This window comes from Dioscorea cayenensis, chromosome 12 (genome assembly GCF_009730915.1).
Source record: "Dioscorea cayenensis subsp. rotundata cultivar TDr96_F1 chromosome 12, TDr96_F1_v2_PseudoChromosome.rev07_lg8_w22 25.fasta, whole genome shotgun sequence".
NCBI lineage: Eukaryota > Viridiplantae > Streptophyta > Magnoliopsida > Dioscoreales > Dioscoreaceae > Dioscorea > Dioscorea cayenensis.
In genome coordinates this window covers 17,636,044-17,656,481 of record NC_052482.1, presented here as the reverse complement: position 1 = coordinate 17,656,481, position 20,438 = coordinate 17,636,044, and the positions used below count along the sequence as shown (strand labels likewise).

The following is a 20,438-nucleotide window of genomic DNA, read 5'->3' as shown; positions in this document are numbered from 1 at the left end:
GCAAGGAGATATTTAATATTTATAACTAAATTTAGATTGCACATGTGAATGGATTGAGCCATTAATATGGAGAGAGAAAAGGGTGACTGATCTGCCTGATATTTAGGAAATGCTTAGCTATCTAGTAGAGATGAAAATGGAAAGGCTGATTAATTGGTTAATATTTGTACTTAACCCCATTTTGAATGCTTGTTATGATTATATGGCCAGTGGCACCATTAGGCTGATATGTTTTAGCTAGAAATTCAAGATTTTTTTAGAATTTTTTCAATGACTCAGTATTTAGCCAATATGGCTTTCTTAATTTCAATAAGAAGGTGAATCTTTGGCTAAATTTGGTGGCATATTAACATGGATTGTAGTTTGATTTGTGCATTTGATCCCTTTCTTTTTGCCACTTTAAACTATAAACTATGTAAAATAAAAAGAAAAACCTTTAAACATTAAACATTACAAACTGCACCTTCCACTGTAACTTGACTAAAGATTATTGATTGTATCTGCAACTCTCATTCTCCCTACCTCAGGAATCTGTGGAACCATTGTAGTAATTCTCACTGAGTTTAAGGTTCTGTTTTTTAATTGAAGATCCTCTTACTTCCAATGCAGTCATCATAAAGGCATCAATACCCCTAGATAACCAATTGAACAAAAATCTACGTATGACCCAATAATCCTTCATATTGGCTAACAGCATAACTATGTTTGGTTGAGGGGTTACCCCAAGGCTCAAACAAACACCTCAAGGTTGCCCAACCTTCTTTTACAAGATGTAATTATTTAAATAAATATATTTAGTAACATTTTGATTGGTATTAATTGAGTCAAAGGTTGGTCAATTCCATATAAAGGTGTCTTCCTCGTCCCAGAACAATTTTAAACTTTCAAATCTTAATCCCACCATGCTAACCTCCTAACCAAACAGACAGTTCTGCATATGCATTAATGGCTTTTTACGAGGCACACATGTTTATATTCCAACTGAAAGAAACTTAGATCCCTATCGAGGATCAAATCTAAGTTTAAAATGAATATGTGGAGCAGTATAGCTTAGGAATTTCTGCAAAAACAATACTTGATTTATCATAAACCAATTCACAACTGTTAAAGAAGATAGTAGTGAAACTTGAAAGGGTCAAAAACAAAATTTTATCTGGTGACTAGTCAATTTTTGATGTTAGGAGGTCTGGAAATTCTATCATAGATTTTTTTTTTTTTTGGACATTGCTATTTAACATATTTTAGATAGTGATGAAGGATCACAGTCCAGGCCTCCCAGCTTGTAATGTTTGTTAAAGTTTACCCTTTTGTAGGATATGAGTGCTTCATTTACTTCAAAATGTGCATGTTGTGGACCTTGTGGTTCAGTGATCTAATTTTGCTGATTTTGCAATGATATATTCTTCCAGATGTTAATGTGATTGTGCATTTATTGTATATCTTGTCCTTCTTTCCATGTTTGGGTTTTAGTCATGTCTGAGTAAGAATTTCAACTCCTGCTTATTTTGAAGGTTGATGAATTCAAATTAAATAGTTAACTCAAGATCACTTAAATATCTTATTTTTTTAATCTCTTATTGAATATCTTATTGTCGCTTATCAGATAACACAATTCTTAGATTCTCAAGGTTTTCTGGATTATCTGGAAAGATGCATCAATTCAGATGAAAACAGCAACAATCTTCTCGACAAATTACAAGATGCAACTGGGAGGGGTCAAAATCCTACTAGCATATTTCCCTCCGCACTAGTAGAGCCTGAGGTCATAACTATAGCTGAAACTGATGCAGATGATGGTGGAGCTTCACATGGTTGTAAATTTTCTTTTAGAATGGCTTTTTTTGTTCTCTTCTTTTGCCATCTCCTAACAATTCTAGGAAGTTTAGTCGGCAAAAATTACTGTATCTGGTTTCTGTTATCATCTCCAAGTGTTTGGCACAACTGATAACTGAATCTACTGGTATACAAATAGCAAAGTTTATTACTGAGTGGTGATCTTGTGCTAATCAGCCTTCTGAACTTTCAGGGGAGGTTGCCAAATACTGTTATGATCGGTTTCCTTCAAACATTAGAACTGAGGAGCAGGAAGAAAAACGGAGGTCAATTTTGACTTCAGTCAGTGGATCTGGAAGGCATACTATTAGGTATTTGTAAAAGAAACAGAGCCATTTTGCAGTTTCCCTTGTTGATTTGATGCATTTGAAAATTTTGAGTTGTATTTTTTTACAATTTTTAATTCATCTTTCTCAAGCTATCTGAAGTTCACTTGCAGAATAATTAAAGAATTGATTAATTTTCATGAAAGAAAAATGCTTCTTCCTGGTAGATTACTTTTCTTATATCTGTTATTTTCAGCTCGCCCTCTGTTCCAAATGGTATGGATCCAAAAGCTGAAAGTCTGAGTCCCAGGGAGAGAGCTGTAAGTTATTATAGCTTGTATTTTCTGCATGTTTGATGTCTGATACTTTGATGATAAACTAAAACAAATGTTATTCTCCTTGTTCAGGCGGAGAGGGAGAGGATGGTCTTGGACATAAAAGTGAAGCTGCAGGTAGATGCTTTATTGGCCACTACATTTTAGCTGTTTCTATACATAGGCTTATTTTGTTGTTCACTTAATAATTGGCATGCTGAAGTTGGTCTCAGGATAAAAGCTTAACCATCATTTTCATGAATATACCTCAATATAAGTTTTTTTTGGTTGTCCGATCCTATTTTGAAAATGTCACACGCATGGTGGACATAAATGACATTACTACGTTCTTCCTCTAGTCGAAACATTACTAAGCTCTCTGAAACATTAGCATCTCGTGAAATCACAATTTGTATTTCCTAGTTTCTTATGCTATATGGTCAGTTTGTCATAGACTATGGAGGCCACCGTGTCCATGTTATGCCAAAGGTTTTGTGAACTCATTGCTGTGACTTTAGGAAACTCCTGTTTACTTCAGCATATCTGATGTCTATTGGTTCTGTGGCAACTTTGATATAATAGTATTGAGCCCAAACAATATTGCATTTGACACCATGTTATGGTGAGAGGGTGACATTGTGGGCACTCCTAAAATATTTAGGAAAATAAGGTTATGTCTCTCTAGCTCATCCACCATCTCATCCCTTACTATACAATAACTCATGTAATCCCAGTCTTTTCTGGTTTTCTGTCTAATGTATATTAGCATATGCAACCCCCAGCATCTATATTTCTTTTTGCTTTTAAAGCTTCTTTTTCAACAAGAGACTGTAAAAAGATTTTATCATTTATCACAAAACCCTAATCCTTTTTTTTTGAAAACCTATTCTATAGATCAATCTATCCCAGCCTTACATCCTAGTTTAAGTAAATATTTGTTAAATAGAGAGATGTTAGAGATAATCTAAACTTTTAGAATTAGTGAATCCAAAATTAGATAAAGTTGAGTATGCCTCACTACCTTCTAAAACTCTAAACACGATCACTATTAAGGAATTTTGTGAGTTAGTTCCATTGGATCATTACTCATTCAGTTAGAAATTAGAGTAGGATATGCTTACTTGTTTAAAATTGAAGACATGTAAAATATTTTACATTGATAAGAGTTTAGCTTGTTTATGCGTGGGCATTCTGTTGCATTGATAATATTCAATTGGGCGTTTTTTATAATATATTTAACTCTCACGATTTTATATATGTATATAGCCACAATGGGCCCAAGGCCATTATATTCATCAAAATGGTCTTGGGGCCATCCCATCATATACCTGCTGACTGGCATGCAAATCGTTTATTATTATTTTTTGGGCATTTATGTGTGCACGTGCGTGCGCTCGCGCATATATTCTGGGAGCCCTTTTTTTTTTTTTATGGATTAGAATTGGATTGTGGAGTGAAACCTGAGGCTGAGATCTCAGTGAAGGTGGAAAGCAAGGTAAAATAGGAGAAAGAGGTGTGGAGATCATTGGAGAGGTTGAGGAGCCAATGGCATTAAAAGAGAAGGAAAAGGATGAGGTGGATTAGAAATTTGGAGAAAATACTGAGTTTCAGGTTGAAGAGACAAATTAGAAGGACAATGGTGTTGTGGAGGAGATAGGTGAGATGAATTAGGAGAACTCTCAGAGGCTGTTGTGGTTGGAGATGCAAAGGAGTTTGAGGATATGATTGCAGAGAAAGGCAGTGATGAAGTAGGAGACAGCCCTAAGTTGTGGCTGAAGATGCCAAGAAGACCGACGTTACTGTGGAAAAGGCTTTCAAATTGGAGGATTTATTTGCAGAGAATGGTGTTGAAGAAGTATCAGAATCCATGACCTTTAAAGCGGTACTTTAACAAGGGTGGTGAAGAAGTATTAGATAAATATAAACCAAACAATTTAAAAAAGGATTTCTCTGGCTGAGCATATAATGTGATGGCCTCAGGGCCATTTTGATGAATATAATAGACCTGGGGCCATTGTGGCTATTAAAAAAAAATTATGAGGGCTAGATATAACAAAAGCCCCATCCAATTCAAATGCAGTTATATTTTTTAATCATATTCAGTTGGGTTCCTTTCTTTTCTGACAAAAAAAGGTTGTAAATCATAATCAAAACTCGAAACTCTTAATAAAAATTATAAAATTCAGAACTTTTTGAATATTGATGTCTCTAAATCTCAATAGAGCTTGTAAAAGTCTACATTAGATTTAAGTTGCAAATAGATGAATTTAATACAATATGAACAAAACTTACAAAGATTAAGCATTGAGTTTTTAGGGGAATTGGGGTGAATGAGATCTAAAATGAAAATAACATTAGAAAAAAGAGTTTTAAAAACAACATAGATAAGATGATTGGGGTCTCATGAATGCACAGTAGGAGAAGAATTATAGAAGTTTGAGGGCCACACAGGTTAATGTAGAATTATAATGGTAGTTTAATAAATATTTTAAAAGGAGCGCTCTTGTAATACTTAATTTATTTAATATTGTGATTTTGAAACATAACCCTATTTTAAATAATAGGAACTTACTACAAGTTATAACCAATGTTCTTAATCCTAACGGGCTTGGTTTATCTGATGAGTTAAATCTTGGAAATTAGGCTATTAGTTGATATGGTCTAAACAAACAATGCACCCCTTCAAAACCTGATCCTTACTCAGCCGGCTTGGTGATGAATGGAATTTTCTGGCTCTTAGAAATTTGAACCTTCTTGAGGCTGGCTATATTGCCTAATTCTGGGCCCAACTCCTTGAAGCTGATTCTGGGAAGGGGATTAGGGTTTTGTTAGGAGAATATTTGATTTTGAGGGATTTGGGAAAATTCATAGAGCCTCGTTCAAAACACTACTAGAATGAAGTTTTTTTTGTGATATGTATATTTTAATAAATCTGCATCTAAAATAGTATCTATGTAGAGATGTGCTAATTTGATATTGTCTATTTGAAGGGATTATGGTTGCGCCTTCTAAGGCTTGGAGCATCTGAAGACCCTCTTTCATCATTTGAATATGGCACTATTCTTGGTATCGAAAGACTGAGCTTTTTTGCTTCATAACTTTTTAGATTTTTTTAACTTTATTGGCTTGTCTTTTGGTTGTTTGTGGCCTGTGGTTCTAAAATTGCTAGCTTTTTTTCGTTTGGTAGCTTTGATTGAATCTGACGCTGAAGGAATTGGAGGAAGTGGGTTTGTTGAATGTATTAGAGAGCATATTCATTCGGTAATATTAATGATCTTTCACATATTACAATATGTGGTGCAATTATTGGGAGCTTGATTTTTTATTTTTATATTTATTACAATTAACAATTCCATTTCCTTTAGGGTTGGCAATGCCGTTTAACTGATGAACAATTTATCGCGGTGAAGGAATTGGTGAGTTGATTAAATGATTATTTATGGAGAAATAGTGTTTTAATGTTTGTGAAGCCAATTTTGATCAGTGCAAGATCAATAAATCTCACTTTTGATCTGATAGAAGCAAGGCACCTTGATGTATTAGTGGCGTTGTTGCATGCCAAATTCTGAATAATGTGGATTATTCAGCTGTGCACACACACCCACAGATGCGTTATATATATATATATATATATACACATATATCAGCTGGCACTTACGACGCTTTATATTTGTATTACTGGCACCCTGCTTCGCATGCAAGAGAACAAGCACAATCAAATCTATGCACTTCTAATTTGAAAAAATACATCATTTGTTTTATAATTACATACATTTTATTATCAGGACCATGAATATTTTTGTTCTCCTTTGTTGTTAAAGGTGGCTGCTTAACATCCAAGTGCTTAGATAGTTTTGAGCTTTTGAGGGATTAAGCAATAGCTGGTTGGTTGCTTGACATTTAATCGGTCACCCAGAATACCAAGCAGGCATCTAAGTGGTAACTAGCCAAATGATGGCCGCATATTATGTAAGGCAGCCGATTGTTTCCATTGTCTTAGTTGCCCCAACATTGCTTAAAGTAGCCTCTGTCCAACTCTATAAAATCCATTGAGTTGTAATAGAAAGGTCCCATCCATTACATAACTTGTTGACAGCAAAATCTAAGCCCAGAAGTCCACCCAAATTAAAACTCAACCTCATTAACACCCTAATCCATACCCCTGAGTAGGCTATCTACCTAGGCATTTAGGTGGTTTGGGTTCCCACCACCAATCACCTCCTCACCCCCTAAATTGTTTTTCTTTATTACAAGATCTGTAATTCAATGGTTACTGAACAATTGAGTGACACAAAACAAGTTAAGTAGGTCAACAATTTTAGAAAAAGATAGTAGAAGCTTTATTAAATTGGTAGGTTGAAAATTATCATTCATATGCCGTCAGTAATTCCAAGAAAGAAGAAAATGGTGTTTTAGTACATATTATGTTTTAGCTGCTTTATATGTTTTTCTATCACCATTTCTTTCTTTTTTTTTTCTTAAATTATTTTCTTCATTGTTCTTCATTCCTTCAAAGTTTAAGTGGCACGACATAAGCTTAGGTTCTTTATTTGTGCACACATATTTGAAAGCTTTGTTTGCATGTATCAACACTTCTAGTCAGGGTTTCATTTGATTCTGTCATAACATAACTGGATAAGGACCATTTGCTGGTGCATACTTGTGTTTGTCAATCAGAGGAACTCTGTATCTTGAATTTCAAATGGATGGCCAGGAGAGTACTGAAGCAGCCTGAAATTCCTAAAACCAGCAGTTTACTCTCTATTGACTTTGGATTGGTTCAATAGCCTCCTTAAAATAAGGTTCTTCATTTTAATTTGGCTGTATGTGTATTTGGAAGTTGGAGCATCCAAATATATGCTCTCTGGTGCAGTTTCTTGATGTTGGATAACATTTATTTCTATGCTGAAAAGAATTAACCAATTCCATATCGAACAAAAGACTTTTCTGAATTTTAGGGACCTGAAGTAGTGATCCAATTTCCAAGCTCTCTGGGTTAGGCATATCATGCAATACCATCATATTAATATCAGTGGGCTAATGGAATTGGCAGAATATATGCATAGCATGGAAATGCATGCATCCACGTTGTTGCATCTCCATGCCCTTGCTTAGTTAACATGGCTGGAGTGATAGCAGCTATCTTTTCAGAAGAGTTCTGTAGATCAACTTATGCTTTCCTTGAGATAGGTTTTAGTGTGGTGGCATCTGAAACTTCGAGCTGATCTTGTATATTTGTTTTCTATCAACACCTATATGCTCGTGTTCTATGATGGATATCAATTTTTTTAGCCCAAAAAGGAAAAAAAAAACTGACTGCACAATTATTTTTGTTTATGTCAATTGCATTTATGCAATTAATTTATTTGGCAATATATGACATTCTGTCCATATGTGATTATGTATATTGCAGGCATATCAATATATGCATGCTTGTGGACATAGACATGCAATGCCTCATATCTAGATTTTCTTTTTGTTCCCCCTTGAAACCAAATTATGTCTGCATGTCTGAAATAAAACGCTACACGAAAGCAATTTGTTTGATTTTGACTCATGGTTAGGTCATTTTCACACAAACTATGCAGTATTGAACTGGTGTAAAATGGGTGTTAAACACTTTTATGTGTTCAGCAACCAACACATGATTTGGACTTCAGACATTAATTCATTTGCATCCAAAATCAATGTTTAGTAAATGTTTGCCCACTAATTTTGTTATATTGCTATTGCTGTATAACAACTAGTTTTGAATGAATACTGCATGCTGTTATAGATCATTTGGTAGAGGAATTTCACGTACAATGCTTCCCTTCTTTGTACATATACTAGTGTTAAATTTGTTTTCTGGTGCTTCTCCTCTTGGCCCATACTGCCCCTTGGCTTGCATGGCCCTAAAATATTGTTGTTTGTTTCAATCTAATTAATGATGCCAAATATTGAAAGTGGTAGGCTCTTGTCTGATTATCAGATCAAAACAAATTTGCTTAGTTTAACAATATTTATCAGACCTTCAGCATTCGGTCACTAATACTATTGATATGGCTTATACAAAATTTGATGTCGTTGCATTTTTTATCATCCTTCCACCAACTTGCCCTTCAACTTGGAATTCACCCTCCACCCCAACATAACTTTTGTTGGTTGTAGGTCACAATTTCTCTTCTGTTGTGGATGCCCATTTCTCTTTGTACTATTCTAGCTTTCCCTTTCCCCTTCTTTCCCCTTTCTTGCTTGTGTCCTCCATCAATTATCATTGATAGAACACTCATCGTTCCCACTTTATCTTTTTGGCCTCTTCTTCTAATATGCTCTGTTGCAAACATTATCCTTCATTTGAACTTTTTTGTTCTCTAGTCACTTCATTTCCTAGCATAACCATCCTATATACACACATCCACCAGACCTACAGCGGTGTTTATTCTGCTTTGGATTTGTGATCATCTGGTGGTGGGGCTGCTTGTGAGTCCTGCCAGAAGCCCCAAATAGGTAACCATTTTGACTAGCAGATGGCAGCTAGAGAGACAAATAAATTAGGAAAGGAAGTTGTGATGATGTGAGGTATTTTATGTGCTATGTCATTAAATCTTTTGTGCCAGTATTTCTGATGTAGTAGATATACAGCTAATCTCAAGTCAATATTCTATATTACCTCCGTACATTTGAAGTGCAGTTTAGGCAAAATCCATTGTGCATATCGATAGGGTCAGTGATGTATGTTCTGTTAATAAGATTGCAGCCATTATTCCTATTTTATTTAGTTGTTTTTGAGGTCAATTTTATTTACCACCGTAATCTAGATTTGATGTAGTATTCTTTGCTGTGGTTCAGTCTGCTAACTTTCTCATGAATGTTTCAAGTTTTGGTTGATTTGTTCTTCCAATTTATGGTCTTACATATTTCTCTGTCCAGCTTAAAACAGCAATAAATCGGGCTATCTCTCGCAATGATATGATGACTGTAAGAGATGCCCTTGAAGTATCTGCTGAGATGTACAGAAAAGACTCCAGTAATGTTCCGGATTATGTTCAACGTCACCTTTACTCTCTCTCTCTATGGGATGAGCTGAGGTATGAGTTGTTCGTAGATCTGATTTTCTCCTTACTCTGTAATTCTCTGAAGCATTATGAGTTAATGGTCTTCTGTTACTTTTTTAAATTGTATTATCTTCCATTTCTGCCTATAATGAGGAAAAACTATATGAATCTGAACCACGGAAAAAAGAATGCTATATCTTTAATGTGTAGTATAAGGAGAGAGCATGCAGAAAGACTGTTGTATAGGTTTTAGTTTTGACATAGTTTGCATCATTTTAATTATCTTACAGTTTTTTAAAACCAAAATCGTCAAAGTTGATGAAGTAGATTGATAATTGTATTCTTCCTTCTTGTTGCAATGATGTAAGAAACTAAATGTTTATGATAATTGAGTTTGCAGATTCTAAAATGTGACCTGCTACTGCTAGTTGAAGTGATCTGTTTAATATGCAGTCTATAATTCATTAAGCAACATTCAACTTGCTGTAACATTCTACAGAACTTGTGTTCAGCTAGTAAAATTCAGTAAAAATTTTCAGATTTATATATTACCATTCTATGATGTTTATGTTGTTATTTCATTGGCCTTGTTGCAGGTTCTGGGATGGGTACTTCGAATATTTAATGGACCGTTCTTCAAACAAGTATGGCTCTTTTTTTGTAGATTCCACGATAATCTTACTTTGGAACATTCTAGGGATTTTTAGCTGGAGTAGCAGGTCATTTTATCTGGTAGACTGAATTTGTAGGGACCAACGGCCCATGTGTCTATTGTGGAGTGTACAAATGAAGCTTTAGAATTCTTCCAATGGCATAGTATAGGGAACTCAGTATTCTGGCTGAAAATCTACATTCTCAGCCACATAACTTCTCTTTCCTCAGTTTATTATGCTACAATTTGCTGAAGGGAGGATCATGCTATTTTGCTAGGGTCTCTCAATTATAAACTTGTTAAATTCTTAAACCTGCTAAAGCTGCAATGATGTTTATATTTTACTGGATGGGTGGCAAGATAAATAGAATTGTGAAAGCAAATCATATCATTTGCAAGCCGCATGCATACAAGAAAAGCTGTCATATGACCTACTGGAAATTCGTAAAAAATTTCTTGTAAATTGCTTATCTTCAATTCCCTTTTTGGCTCAATGCAGGAAAATTGATATAACAAACAGTCTACAATATATGCTGGTGAATATATTGTCAGAACTTTTCTTCTAGAATCTTATGTAAGAGCGGCCGTCTATTGCTTCATGCTGGCTACTCAGTAAACTATATTAGTTTAGCTGTAGAATTATAAACACCAGATGCCCTGGTCAGCTGTAAGAATGACATTCTTCACACATTTTCTTATCTTTATTTATTGAAGTCGACTATCCAAGTTTATTTCGCGAGTATCTTGAAAGGAAGTGTAAGAGTTTGAATATTGAAGTATATGAACTAACAGTATATAACCTGTGTATCACTTATCCAAACTCGTTTAATTTTTTATGTATTGAACTTGTTTACTATTCTAGTTTATCTCAAAGAAGCATGGTAAAATATGGAATGTGTAACCATGGTTCTGTTTGCTTCTTCTATGGCCTACTTATTGAATATTTTCTACTCAGGTTGGCAAATTATGTATCTCTTGTGACAGCTCAACTCTATTTAATGGCAGGCCACATGGTACTTATCTACCTTATTGTCTTGATGCATAGTGCTGGGCCGTATAGGGTTCTTGTCCTTGTGCACTGTGGTCTTTATTATTCAGTTACTTTCTTTGTGCAGGTTAGATTGGGACTTTCTGATACAGATGCTTGGCACATAATTGAGACAATTGCAGAGAAAAACAACCTTGGATACAAGCAGCTTGTATGCTAATTGTTTAGATTTTAGTTTCTGTGCAAACCACTGGCAAACTAGTAGTGTTCTTGTCATTTGCGGTGACTAATCAGTTTCTTTGAACTTGTTTTAGATAAAACTCAGGGGTTTGTTATCACATATGCAACAACTTCGGGTTGGGTACTGGGGCCCAACTGGAAAGGCTCAGTCATCATTAACGTATGGCTTGCCATCCCCACGTTCTCAAGATGCAGTGGATGATAGTCAACAACCAGCTGAAGCATCCGGTTTGGGTCGGAGTTGGGTGCAAAGCATGTTTAGCCGTGATAGAAGTATACGATCAAATTCTTTCAGCCGAGTTCGCAAATGGACTTCAGATGGGGATGGTCAGGGTATGTTACTTTTCTATATGTGCATTTTTGATGATACTATTAGTCAAGTTCTGTTGTTATATGCATGCTACAACTGGGTACTGCATTTTATTAACGCAATCCACAATAAGCAGATAAACTATTGAAGAAAAAGACATAGTAGGAGAAATAAAAGAATTGTCTTTCTCACTGAATGCAATTGAGGCATGAGTCTCTTTAAATAAGAGTAGGATTAGGGTTTTCTAAACATAAACTAAAAGACATAATCACCCTTATACTTTAAACGTATATCATTACTCTAGCATCCTCCCTTAAACTATTGATGGAAAAGAAGTAAACCATCAGGAGTTTGTTCAAAAGAAACTGAAAACTGGCGAACTTTTTAACGAGCTTTAATTGTTTTAATTTCATCATGAGACTCCATCGGAAAAAAATCCTTCCAAAGAAAACTACCACAGTACAAGATAGTGTCAAATAGGACCAAAATGGTGCCATTGCCGCTACCCTGCCACAGCCAAGATTCCTTTTCTTTCTTTACAACTTGGCCATTGATTCATGTTAGTGCCTCCAAAACAATCAAACAAACTATTGAATAAAAGGATGTAACATGAGAACTGAAAGAATAGTTTTTCTCACTAAATTCAATTAAGGCACAACTCTCCTTAAACTAGAGCACAATTAGGGTTTTCTAAACTTAACTTAAAAGACATAATTACACATATAATTTAAACATATTTTTTTTACTCTAACACAATTCAGTTATGTTTATATAGCCTGTGCCTTAAAGATAAACCTGGCTCCCTACAACAAAACTCATTGTACTCCCTCTTTTGCTAGACTCGTTTCTGTCCTGCTAGTCTTTGCAGGCAATTCTTCATATCATGAACTTAAGACCTGGCTAATTATGCTGACTGCCAATTAATTTCTTGTCGCTGTGGCAAACATCCTTGCCCAAAGTCCCTTTGGTTGTGATCAGAAAATTATCTTTATCTCTTTCATCTGGGTTACTTGAAGCATGATTGTATGCCTCTTTGTTGCTGCATATTATCACATTGTAAACTTGCTATGCTTGTTTTAGTAATTATTTTTTAAACTCAGCTACACCTGAGGTTGGTGCTTCTCCTCGAAAGACAGAGCTTCCAACTTCTGGACAGAAAAAGTTGCAATCCAATGTACGGGTTCTCAAGGGTCATACTGGTGCTGTTACCACTCTACATTGTGTCACGAGAAGAGAGGTTTGGGACCTTTTTGGTGACCGTGAAGATGCTGGTTTTTTTATAAGTGGAAGTACAGACTGCACGGTAAGCTTTTGGGTTGAGTCCATATTGTTGCATTTGTAGACCTAGCTTAATATTCTATATATCTGATCTTTAGAATTCACTTTCTAATGTAATGTTTATTATTTTGATGGTAAGAAGAAGCAACAGTCTTCATTAAAAGTAATTGTGAACTGAGACTTTCTTCTGAGTTTGGCTAAATTACTAGATATGTTGCCAACTGTCCCTTATTGATCATTTGAAAATTATGTTCAAAGTGATATTATTCTTCTTACTTTGGATCCAGGCTCCATTTTATGGACCTTATTGAAATCCTTTTTGTGCACAGTTCAAATTGAGGATCCATATTCCCGCATGTGATTGCTTGCTTTTAGCCTTCCTAAGTTTGTCATACATGTGATTTGATGTACTTCATTTTTTAGATATAGCCTATGTTCTGGTTCTTGCTAATTTACAGCACTCCAATCTAAAATGTTACTTTATGTGCTATATCCCGATGCAATTCAAATTTTTTAATTTGACAATGATCAAACCTAATAAGATAAAGGATAATGATCAAAGAAACTAATATATTATCAACTTAAGTAGGACAAATCTAATAACGAAAATAAAGGCATGCTAACCATATCTCTTTATCAAAATTTTGTATGTTGCCTCTTCTTTGTTAATTTATGTTCTATGGCTTAGACTTCCTACAAGTTATGAATAAACATCGAATTTGTTTAATTTGTTGATTTTATTTTGATTTGTGGATGTGTATTTTGGAAACTGTAGTAGTTGTTAATGCAATCCAAAACACACAAACAAAGTATTGAAGGAAAGAACGTAATATTCCAATCAAAAGAGTAGTCTTTCACACTAAAATACAACTGAGGCGCAACCCTATTTAAATAAGAGTGGGATTAGGGTTTTCTAAACTTAACCCACAAGGCTTTAATACCCTTCACCTTAACTCTAGGAAAAAGGTCAACTTATCAGTAAAATATGCTCATGAAATTCTATCCTACCTTTTCCACTGAAAGGATTCATCCATTGTAATTGGATAACTTCTGTAATCATGCCATTCTAAGGTTAATTTCGTGACTGTTGTGTGACAGAATGCTGAAGTGGTATTTATCTGTCTTTAGTCTGAAAAGGGGCATCAATAAACGTGTGTCGCACACTGTAAAGGGACATCTGTTCCAATCACCATTGTGAATCTGAGTAACTGATTAAGGATAACACTGAAAAATTGAATTATCATTGTATACTTTTATGTTTTTTTCTTTTTTATTTCTGATGAACATTGATCATTTTGAGCATGTTGAAGGAATCATTGATTAATCTTTATTGCATTAACTCTCCATGTAAAGATGCATCTGAAATATACCATCTGTTTTTTTTTTTGCTATGGTGAAGAACTTTGAAAATGTTTGCAGGTCAAAATATGGGATCCCAGTCTTCGTGGTTCTGAACTTAGAGCGACACTCATAGGGCACTCAAGGTGATGAATATTTTTTGGTAATGTTAAGGTTAAATGCTGGCATAGGTTGTAAACCTTCATTTTGTTGTTGATTATTGTTCTAGTTTAAAGGGATTAAGTCTAATAAATCACTTCTTAAAATGTGAACATGCATGAATGAATTCTATTTTGATATGATAGCATATTAATAAAGCTAAAAAAAAACCTCTAATAACATATTAATCTTTGGAAAAATAACTTTATTTCGTTTGTTTTTTTTTACATAAGTGGAATAGCGTTATTTCTATGAATTACATGGACACTTAATATGCAAAAGGTTCAGCATTTTCTACTTGTATAAAACCTGGAAACATTCATAAAGTTAACAGAACTGAGTAGGACTTTAGTCTTAATAGACTCCAAAATAATTATTTGACATTGTCAATAAGCAAAAAATGTGGTCTATTTTTGTCTTACCTGAAGGACTTCACTGACATTAAAATGAACTGGATTAAACTAATGCCTGACACTTTGAGAAAAGGATAAGTTTGACTACCTGACCAACTCATACTAAGAACGCTGAATGAGGATTAGTTAAAATGTATCAAAGACTTTGATAGACATATTAGCCAAGTATGATTCTAGGTCTTTTGGGGACAATAACACACGTCAAATACAAGTAATTAAGAAATTATAAAGGTGCACATTGGTTTGTAAAGAAGCTGCTCTTATGCAAAGTATAGTCATGGCTGCCTTTTGATGAGAAGCAAGATATAATTTCAGCTGGTCAAAGTAATAGAGATGATAACAAGATCTTTGGTTCTATAAAAATTGAAAGGAGCACTAAAGGATCAAAATGATGAGAAACATTAAGCTAGGTTATGTCTATTAACTGAATGATGATTTATAATGCCTGGTCATCCATTTACGCCTGCTTGTCTGCTTGTAACCACCAAAATTTTCCCTTGCACCTTTGTCACTTTTCCTATTTATATTTATTGTGGAGTTGCTGTACATTTGTTCATTTGGTTTATCCAATTATCTCTGAGAGAATAGTAATTATTCCTCTATGAACACATATATCTTGTTTGGTTCCTTCTAGGATTTATGGGAGTTCGAGTAGCGTGCTATGGAAATTGTTGGCTCGTGGTATAACTGAAATTTGTAAAATTTGCACGTGTCTAACTATCTACATATTTTCTTGCTATGCAGGATCTAGAAACTTTTTTATTTTTGCTTCCTTAACCTTTGGTAATATTAGTTTGTATGATATGTTATAATTTGTTTTCCTCTCTTCAAACTGACTTCTAATTTTTATGAGGCTCAACAACTTTATAATCCTTTTCCTCTTGCAGGCCTATTCGTGCAATAAGCTCTGATCGTAGTAAAGTGGTATCAGGATCTGACGATCAAACTGTCATTGTCTGGGATAAGCAAACATCTCAACTTCTGGAAGAGTTAAAAGGGCACAACGGACCGGTCTGATTACAGCTTTCCCTTAAATAGTTAGCGGATTTTGAATTTTAAATTTGCTGTCATTACTAGTGTGTATTTTCTAATCAGATCACTTGTTAAAGTTTTCATTATTAAGTCAACAGTATGGTATTACAAGATCTTATTGGCTTGATATGGTAGCTCACTCAATAGCCATCAGGCACAGGGTTATGCATTTCATGTTGGCATACCCAATAAGTATGGGCACGGTTATCAGCAGTGCCATTGTTTGCATTACTGTTTTGTATGGTCTATTTTCATTTCCAGAACATTTGCACATATACGCCTGCTATAAGGCTTTGCAAATATCTTAATGCAGCTGCCTCAGTGAGTTAGTGGCTTTACTCCACTTTTGCATCCTATTTGAGTGCTTAAGTAGGACTCTGGCATGCCATGCACGGAGCCTTGTTGTCTAGCTAGTGTCTGAGGCTCTGAGCTTTTGGTCTGATATTACATATAATCTGTTTGCTTGTGTGTAAACTCTTTTTAGTTTCTTAAAAAGTATGATTTTTGTGAACCTGTAGTGCTTTTCTTATTTTGGTCACATGCATTTAATAATGTCAAAAGCAACAATTAATAGTCTTGATTAAACTGAAGATGTTTAAGAAGATTTGTTTTTACATGCCAACTATACCTCTCTAGGTCAGCTGTGTTAGGATGCTGTCAGGCGAGCGTGTCCTTACTGCCTCTCATGATGGGACTGTGAAGATGTGGGATGTGAGGACTGATACTTGTGTCGCAACTGTTGGTCGTTTCTCAAATGCAGTTCTTTGCATGGAATATGATGACACTACTGGAATCTTGGCCGCAGCAGGAAGAGATGTGTATGTCGAAGGATTTCAAGAATATAACTTTCAATAGACATGCTTATGCAAATTTTCAATTTGGCTTTAATATTTCTAGGAAATTAATAAGCAAGCAATTGCATTTCCAGGGTAGCAAATATTTGGGATATCCGTGCTGGTAGGCAAATGCAAAGACTACAAGGGCACACTAAATGGATCCGGTAAGATTAGAAGAGTGGGATTTTGTGCTAAATACTATTCTTGACTTATGAGCTGTAACCAAATCCAGGTCTATAAGGATGGCTGGGGATACTATACTTACTGGTAGTGATGACTGGACAGCTAGAATGTGGTCTGCTTCTAGAGGAACTTGTGATGCTGTTTTAGCTTGTCATGCTGGACCAATTCTATGCGTTGAATATTCGATGTCAGATAAAGGAATATTCACTGGTCTGTTGTCTTCGCTTTTAATGCACTTATTAGTATAGTAATAAGTTATTTTTTGTACAAGTAGTGTACTAAATCACATTGCTAGCAAATTTTCATCTAGTTTTCCAAGTGATTTTCAATTTGAACTGTTGTGGTTTTCTTTTAGGTTCTGCTGATGGACTTATACGGTTTTGGGAAGCTGAAGAAGGTTTGTTATTCTTATTTTGAGGAATAACTATTGGGATTTACTCTGTTGTGCTGAGTCTTATATTGTCTTGTCTTATTTGCCACTATCATCCATAATTGGCAATTTTTCTCCCCAATAACTATGATAAACATGCAGAAAACCCTAATCTCGGTATATTATATACTTTATACTTTTTGTCAATGAAAGGTTACCTTCCAAATTTGACCATTATTAAGCCTTGGCTTGTTTCTACCAGCTGTTCCTAAATGACCTTAATTTTGTGCTTCGCATAATAATGCAGATTTATAAAGTCAAGGATATAAGAAAAGTTCAACTGGAATTCTTAAAGGTTTGGCATGTTATTGTCATGTGCTGTTGATTGATTTATAAGTGCCCTAGAGAAGAGCCTTTATTACAATAATAACTAACCCGTATCAACAGCCATATATAGGTGGATTCTCCAATGATGATCTGCAACATACTCGCCAACTTACAAAAATTGGACTCATTGAGGGATAGGAACTCTTCCCCAGTTATTACTGTTTTTATCATCATTAGAGTGAGAAATGAGTGTGTTACCTTTTGCACCCTTTTTTTAAGATCTCTGCTTAGTTTGTGTTGCTACCATTGGTGACTGACTATCCTTAGCCCATCTCTTTTAACTTAAGTTGTATTTGTAACTAATTTAATTACTAGAAATACTGCTAAAGCATGGTATTTATAGGTCAGAGGTGAAAGTCCCTCAAGCATGGTATTTATAGGTCAGAGGTGAAAGTCCCTCATTTTTACTTGGGCTATTTTACATTGTTCAATCAACCCCAAACTTTAAGCTAGATCAGTTTCCCATGTTTCTCATCTACCCTGCATAAGGAGGAGTTAGCTCACAATCTTACAAGAAACTCTAAGGCGTTACATGTGAGGAATGCTTCCTGCCACAAGGTTGTGGTAAAACTAGACTCTGATATACGTCATTTATCACATTTGTATTCTATCTTTTTCCTCTTTCCACGACCCTATTTGATTCAGGGGAATGAAATGCCACTTTATGAATTGCGCCGTGTGTAAATTCACTAAAAGCATATTCTCTGCTTCCATAAGACCTAAGGCTTTTATTCTTTTTTTCTTTCACATTGATTTTATCCTTAACTTGATTTTAGAATTTTTTTTTTTCTAGGACTTATCTTTAACACCAAGCATGTTTACATGAAAATAATTGATCTTAAATTCAAACTTCTTATTTATCTTCTGTTTTTATCATATTTATAATGTTGTTTCTTGTGGTATCATACCAGTGCTTGATTGGCTTTGGATAGGATACTCTATTCTTTGATTGTCTTAATGGGACAGAAAAGAGAGTTTCAGAAGCCTTCTGTTATTTTTTCCAAGTTATGCATTTATTTGATTTGGTTATGAACTGAGCGCACTGATTCCTGTATTTAAAGTCATGCAGTAGCTATTTTAGCACTTAATTTTTAATGCTAGGATAATCCAAAATGCACTATACTTTTGTTAAGAATACAAACTGCGAGATGCTAATTCTGTGAGGTTGATTTGGTATCTTCGAAGTTTATATGTATTGCTATGTTATACTAGTCATGTAAGTATCATTTGGTAAACTATAAATCATATTTATTAATTAAACTGTCCATTGCAACCTTGATAACATTGCTTTTCAACAACATCCAATGGCATGCTATTCTGTCAGTAATGGACCAAGATCATTGATATTCTTAATTATACAAACGTGATTGTTGTTGCCTGTAATGCTAAGAAATTCTACATTTTTTATTTGCTTCCAGATGTTCTTTTCTTCATTCAGCATTTGTTTCTTTGCCAGTATATTTGGCAGTATTTAGGATGGCTATGCAAATCCCTCATTAACCCATAAAACTTTTCTTTTTAACACCCCTTTCTTTCCTTTGAACTGTGCAGGAGGTATTAAATGTGTTAGAAATTTAACACTTCATTCAGCTTCTATTCTATCCATAAATGCGGCAGAACACTGGCTGGGTGTTGGTGCCGCTGATAATTCAATGTCCCTCTTTCATCGTCCTCAAGAAAGACTTGGTAGTTTCTCCAGCACTGGATCTAAAATGGCAGGATGGCAATTGTACAGAACACCCCAAAGAACTGTTGCCATGGTATTATATCTCACTTTTCCTGATATTTCACGTTTTGCTGCTGATGTTTTTGTGAATGTTGCATTTGTCTGCATTTCTTTTTAGTTGATTGTGTTTAGCATCGTCAAACCCAAACACAAGGTATTAATTTTGGTGAAAATTTTGATTACCTACTGGCTACGTATTGCACTGTAGATATTGGACGTTTGTCTACTTGCATTAACATAGTTACACAACCGATGTGCAAAAGAGTCCAAATACTTTCTGTTGCATAAGGTTCAACCATGAATTATCTATCCTGACCCTATATGGAACATATAAAGTTTCAAATTGAAAACTAAACTCCGATGCCCTTTTTTTTTTCTTAAACCCTTGTTTGATTGTTTAGTTATGATTTTAGTTCCCGTGCCCATCAAAGATCTCACTACTGCATTACGGTTAATATTGATGTTCCTTTCCATAAATCTATTTTATTATCAGTTATTCAAATTTTTAAAAAAAAGACTGTTTCCGCTATGCATACAAGATGTTGATTCTAATCCAAAAACAATCTTGTTGCAGTAATTTGATTACATTACCTATGCATTCCTAAAGCTGCATGGTTATTATTCGGAAGGTTTCACCTTGTTTTATGTCATTTATTCACCTTTCGGTATATGCCCCTCTTCAGGTTCGATGCGTGGCTTCAGACCTTGATCGGAAAAGGATATGCACCGGTGGACGTAACGGAATGCTTCGGCTATGGGAGGCCACCATAAACATATAGTCCATTGCAGGATCCATGTCAGTACAGTTAATACCCAACCTCGTTTTCCATTAATAAACGAATTAGTTTTCTATATAAGTTTTCTAATTTGTTTCTCTCATAGTTGTTATGCTTTTGCTGGTTTAATTTTATGTGCATTATATACAGTGTTTTCCATTAATAAATGAATTAGTTTTCTATGTTAGTCTTCTAATTTGTTCCTCATAATTGTTATGCTTTTGCCAGTTTAATTTTATTTGCATTCTAATAAATGAATTAGTTTTCTATGTAAGTGTTCTAATTTGTTCCTCTCATAAT

The 20,438-nt window shown here is 34.8% G+C and overlaps 1 protein-coding gene across 1 annotated transcript in view; it reads left to right on the top strand.

The window, feature by feature from the left end:
• The window catches only part of LOC120273516 (DENN domain and WD repeat-containing protein SCD1), a 28,682-nt gene extending 8,357 nt beyond the window's left edge, over positions 1-20,325 (top strand). The window contains exons 11-31 of the mRNA XM_039280149.1: positions 1,604-1,811; positions 2,027-2,144; positions 2,356-2,419; positions 2,507-2,551; positions 5,404-5,479; positions 5,601-5,674; positions 5,779-5,829; positions 9,326-9,483; positions 10,047-10,094; positions 11,058-11,115; positions 11,218-11,301; positions 11,405-11,663; positions 12,741-12,943; positions 14,338-14,402; positions 15,716-15,839; positions 16,497-16,678; positions 16,789-16,860; positions 16,929-17,089; positions 17,235-17,276; positions 19,188-19,396; positions 20,046-20,325. Of these exons, the coding sequence (XP_039136083.1) occupies positions 1,604-1,811; positions 2,027-2,144; positions 2,356-2,419; positions 2,507-2,551; positions 5,404-5,479; positions 5,601-5,674; positions 5,779-5,829; positions 9,326-9,483; positions 10,047-10,094; positions 11,058-11,115; positions 11,218-11,301; positions 11,405-11,663; positions 12,741-12,943; positions 14,338-14,402; positions 15,716-15,839; positions 16,497-16,678; positions 16,789-16,860; positions 16,929-17,089; positions 17,235-17,276; positions 19,188-19,396; positions 20,046-20,141 (2,397 nt within the window). The 3' untranslated portion in view covers positions 20,142-20,325. The remainder of the gene's footprint in view (positions 1-1,603; positions 1,812-2,026; positions 2,145-2,355; positions 2,420-2,506; positions 2,552-5,403; positions 5,480-5,600; positions 5,675-5,778; positions 5,830-9,325; positions 9,484-10,046; positions 10,095-11,057; positions 11,116-11,217; positions 11,302-11,404; positions 11,664-12,740; positions 12,944-14,337; positions 14,403-15,715; positions 15,840-16,496; positions 16,679-16,788; positions 16,861-16,928; positions 17,090-17,234; positions 17,277-19,187; positions 19,397-20,045) is intronic.
• The last annotated feature ends 113 nt before the right edge of the window (positions 20,326-20,438 follow it).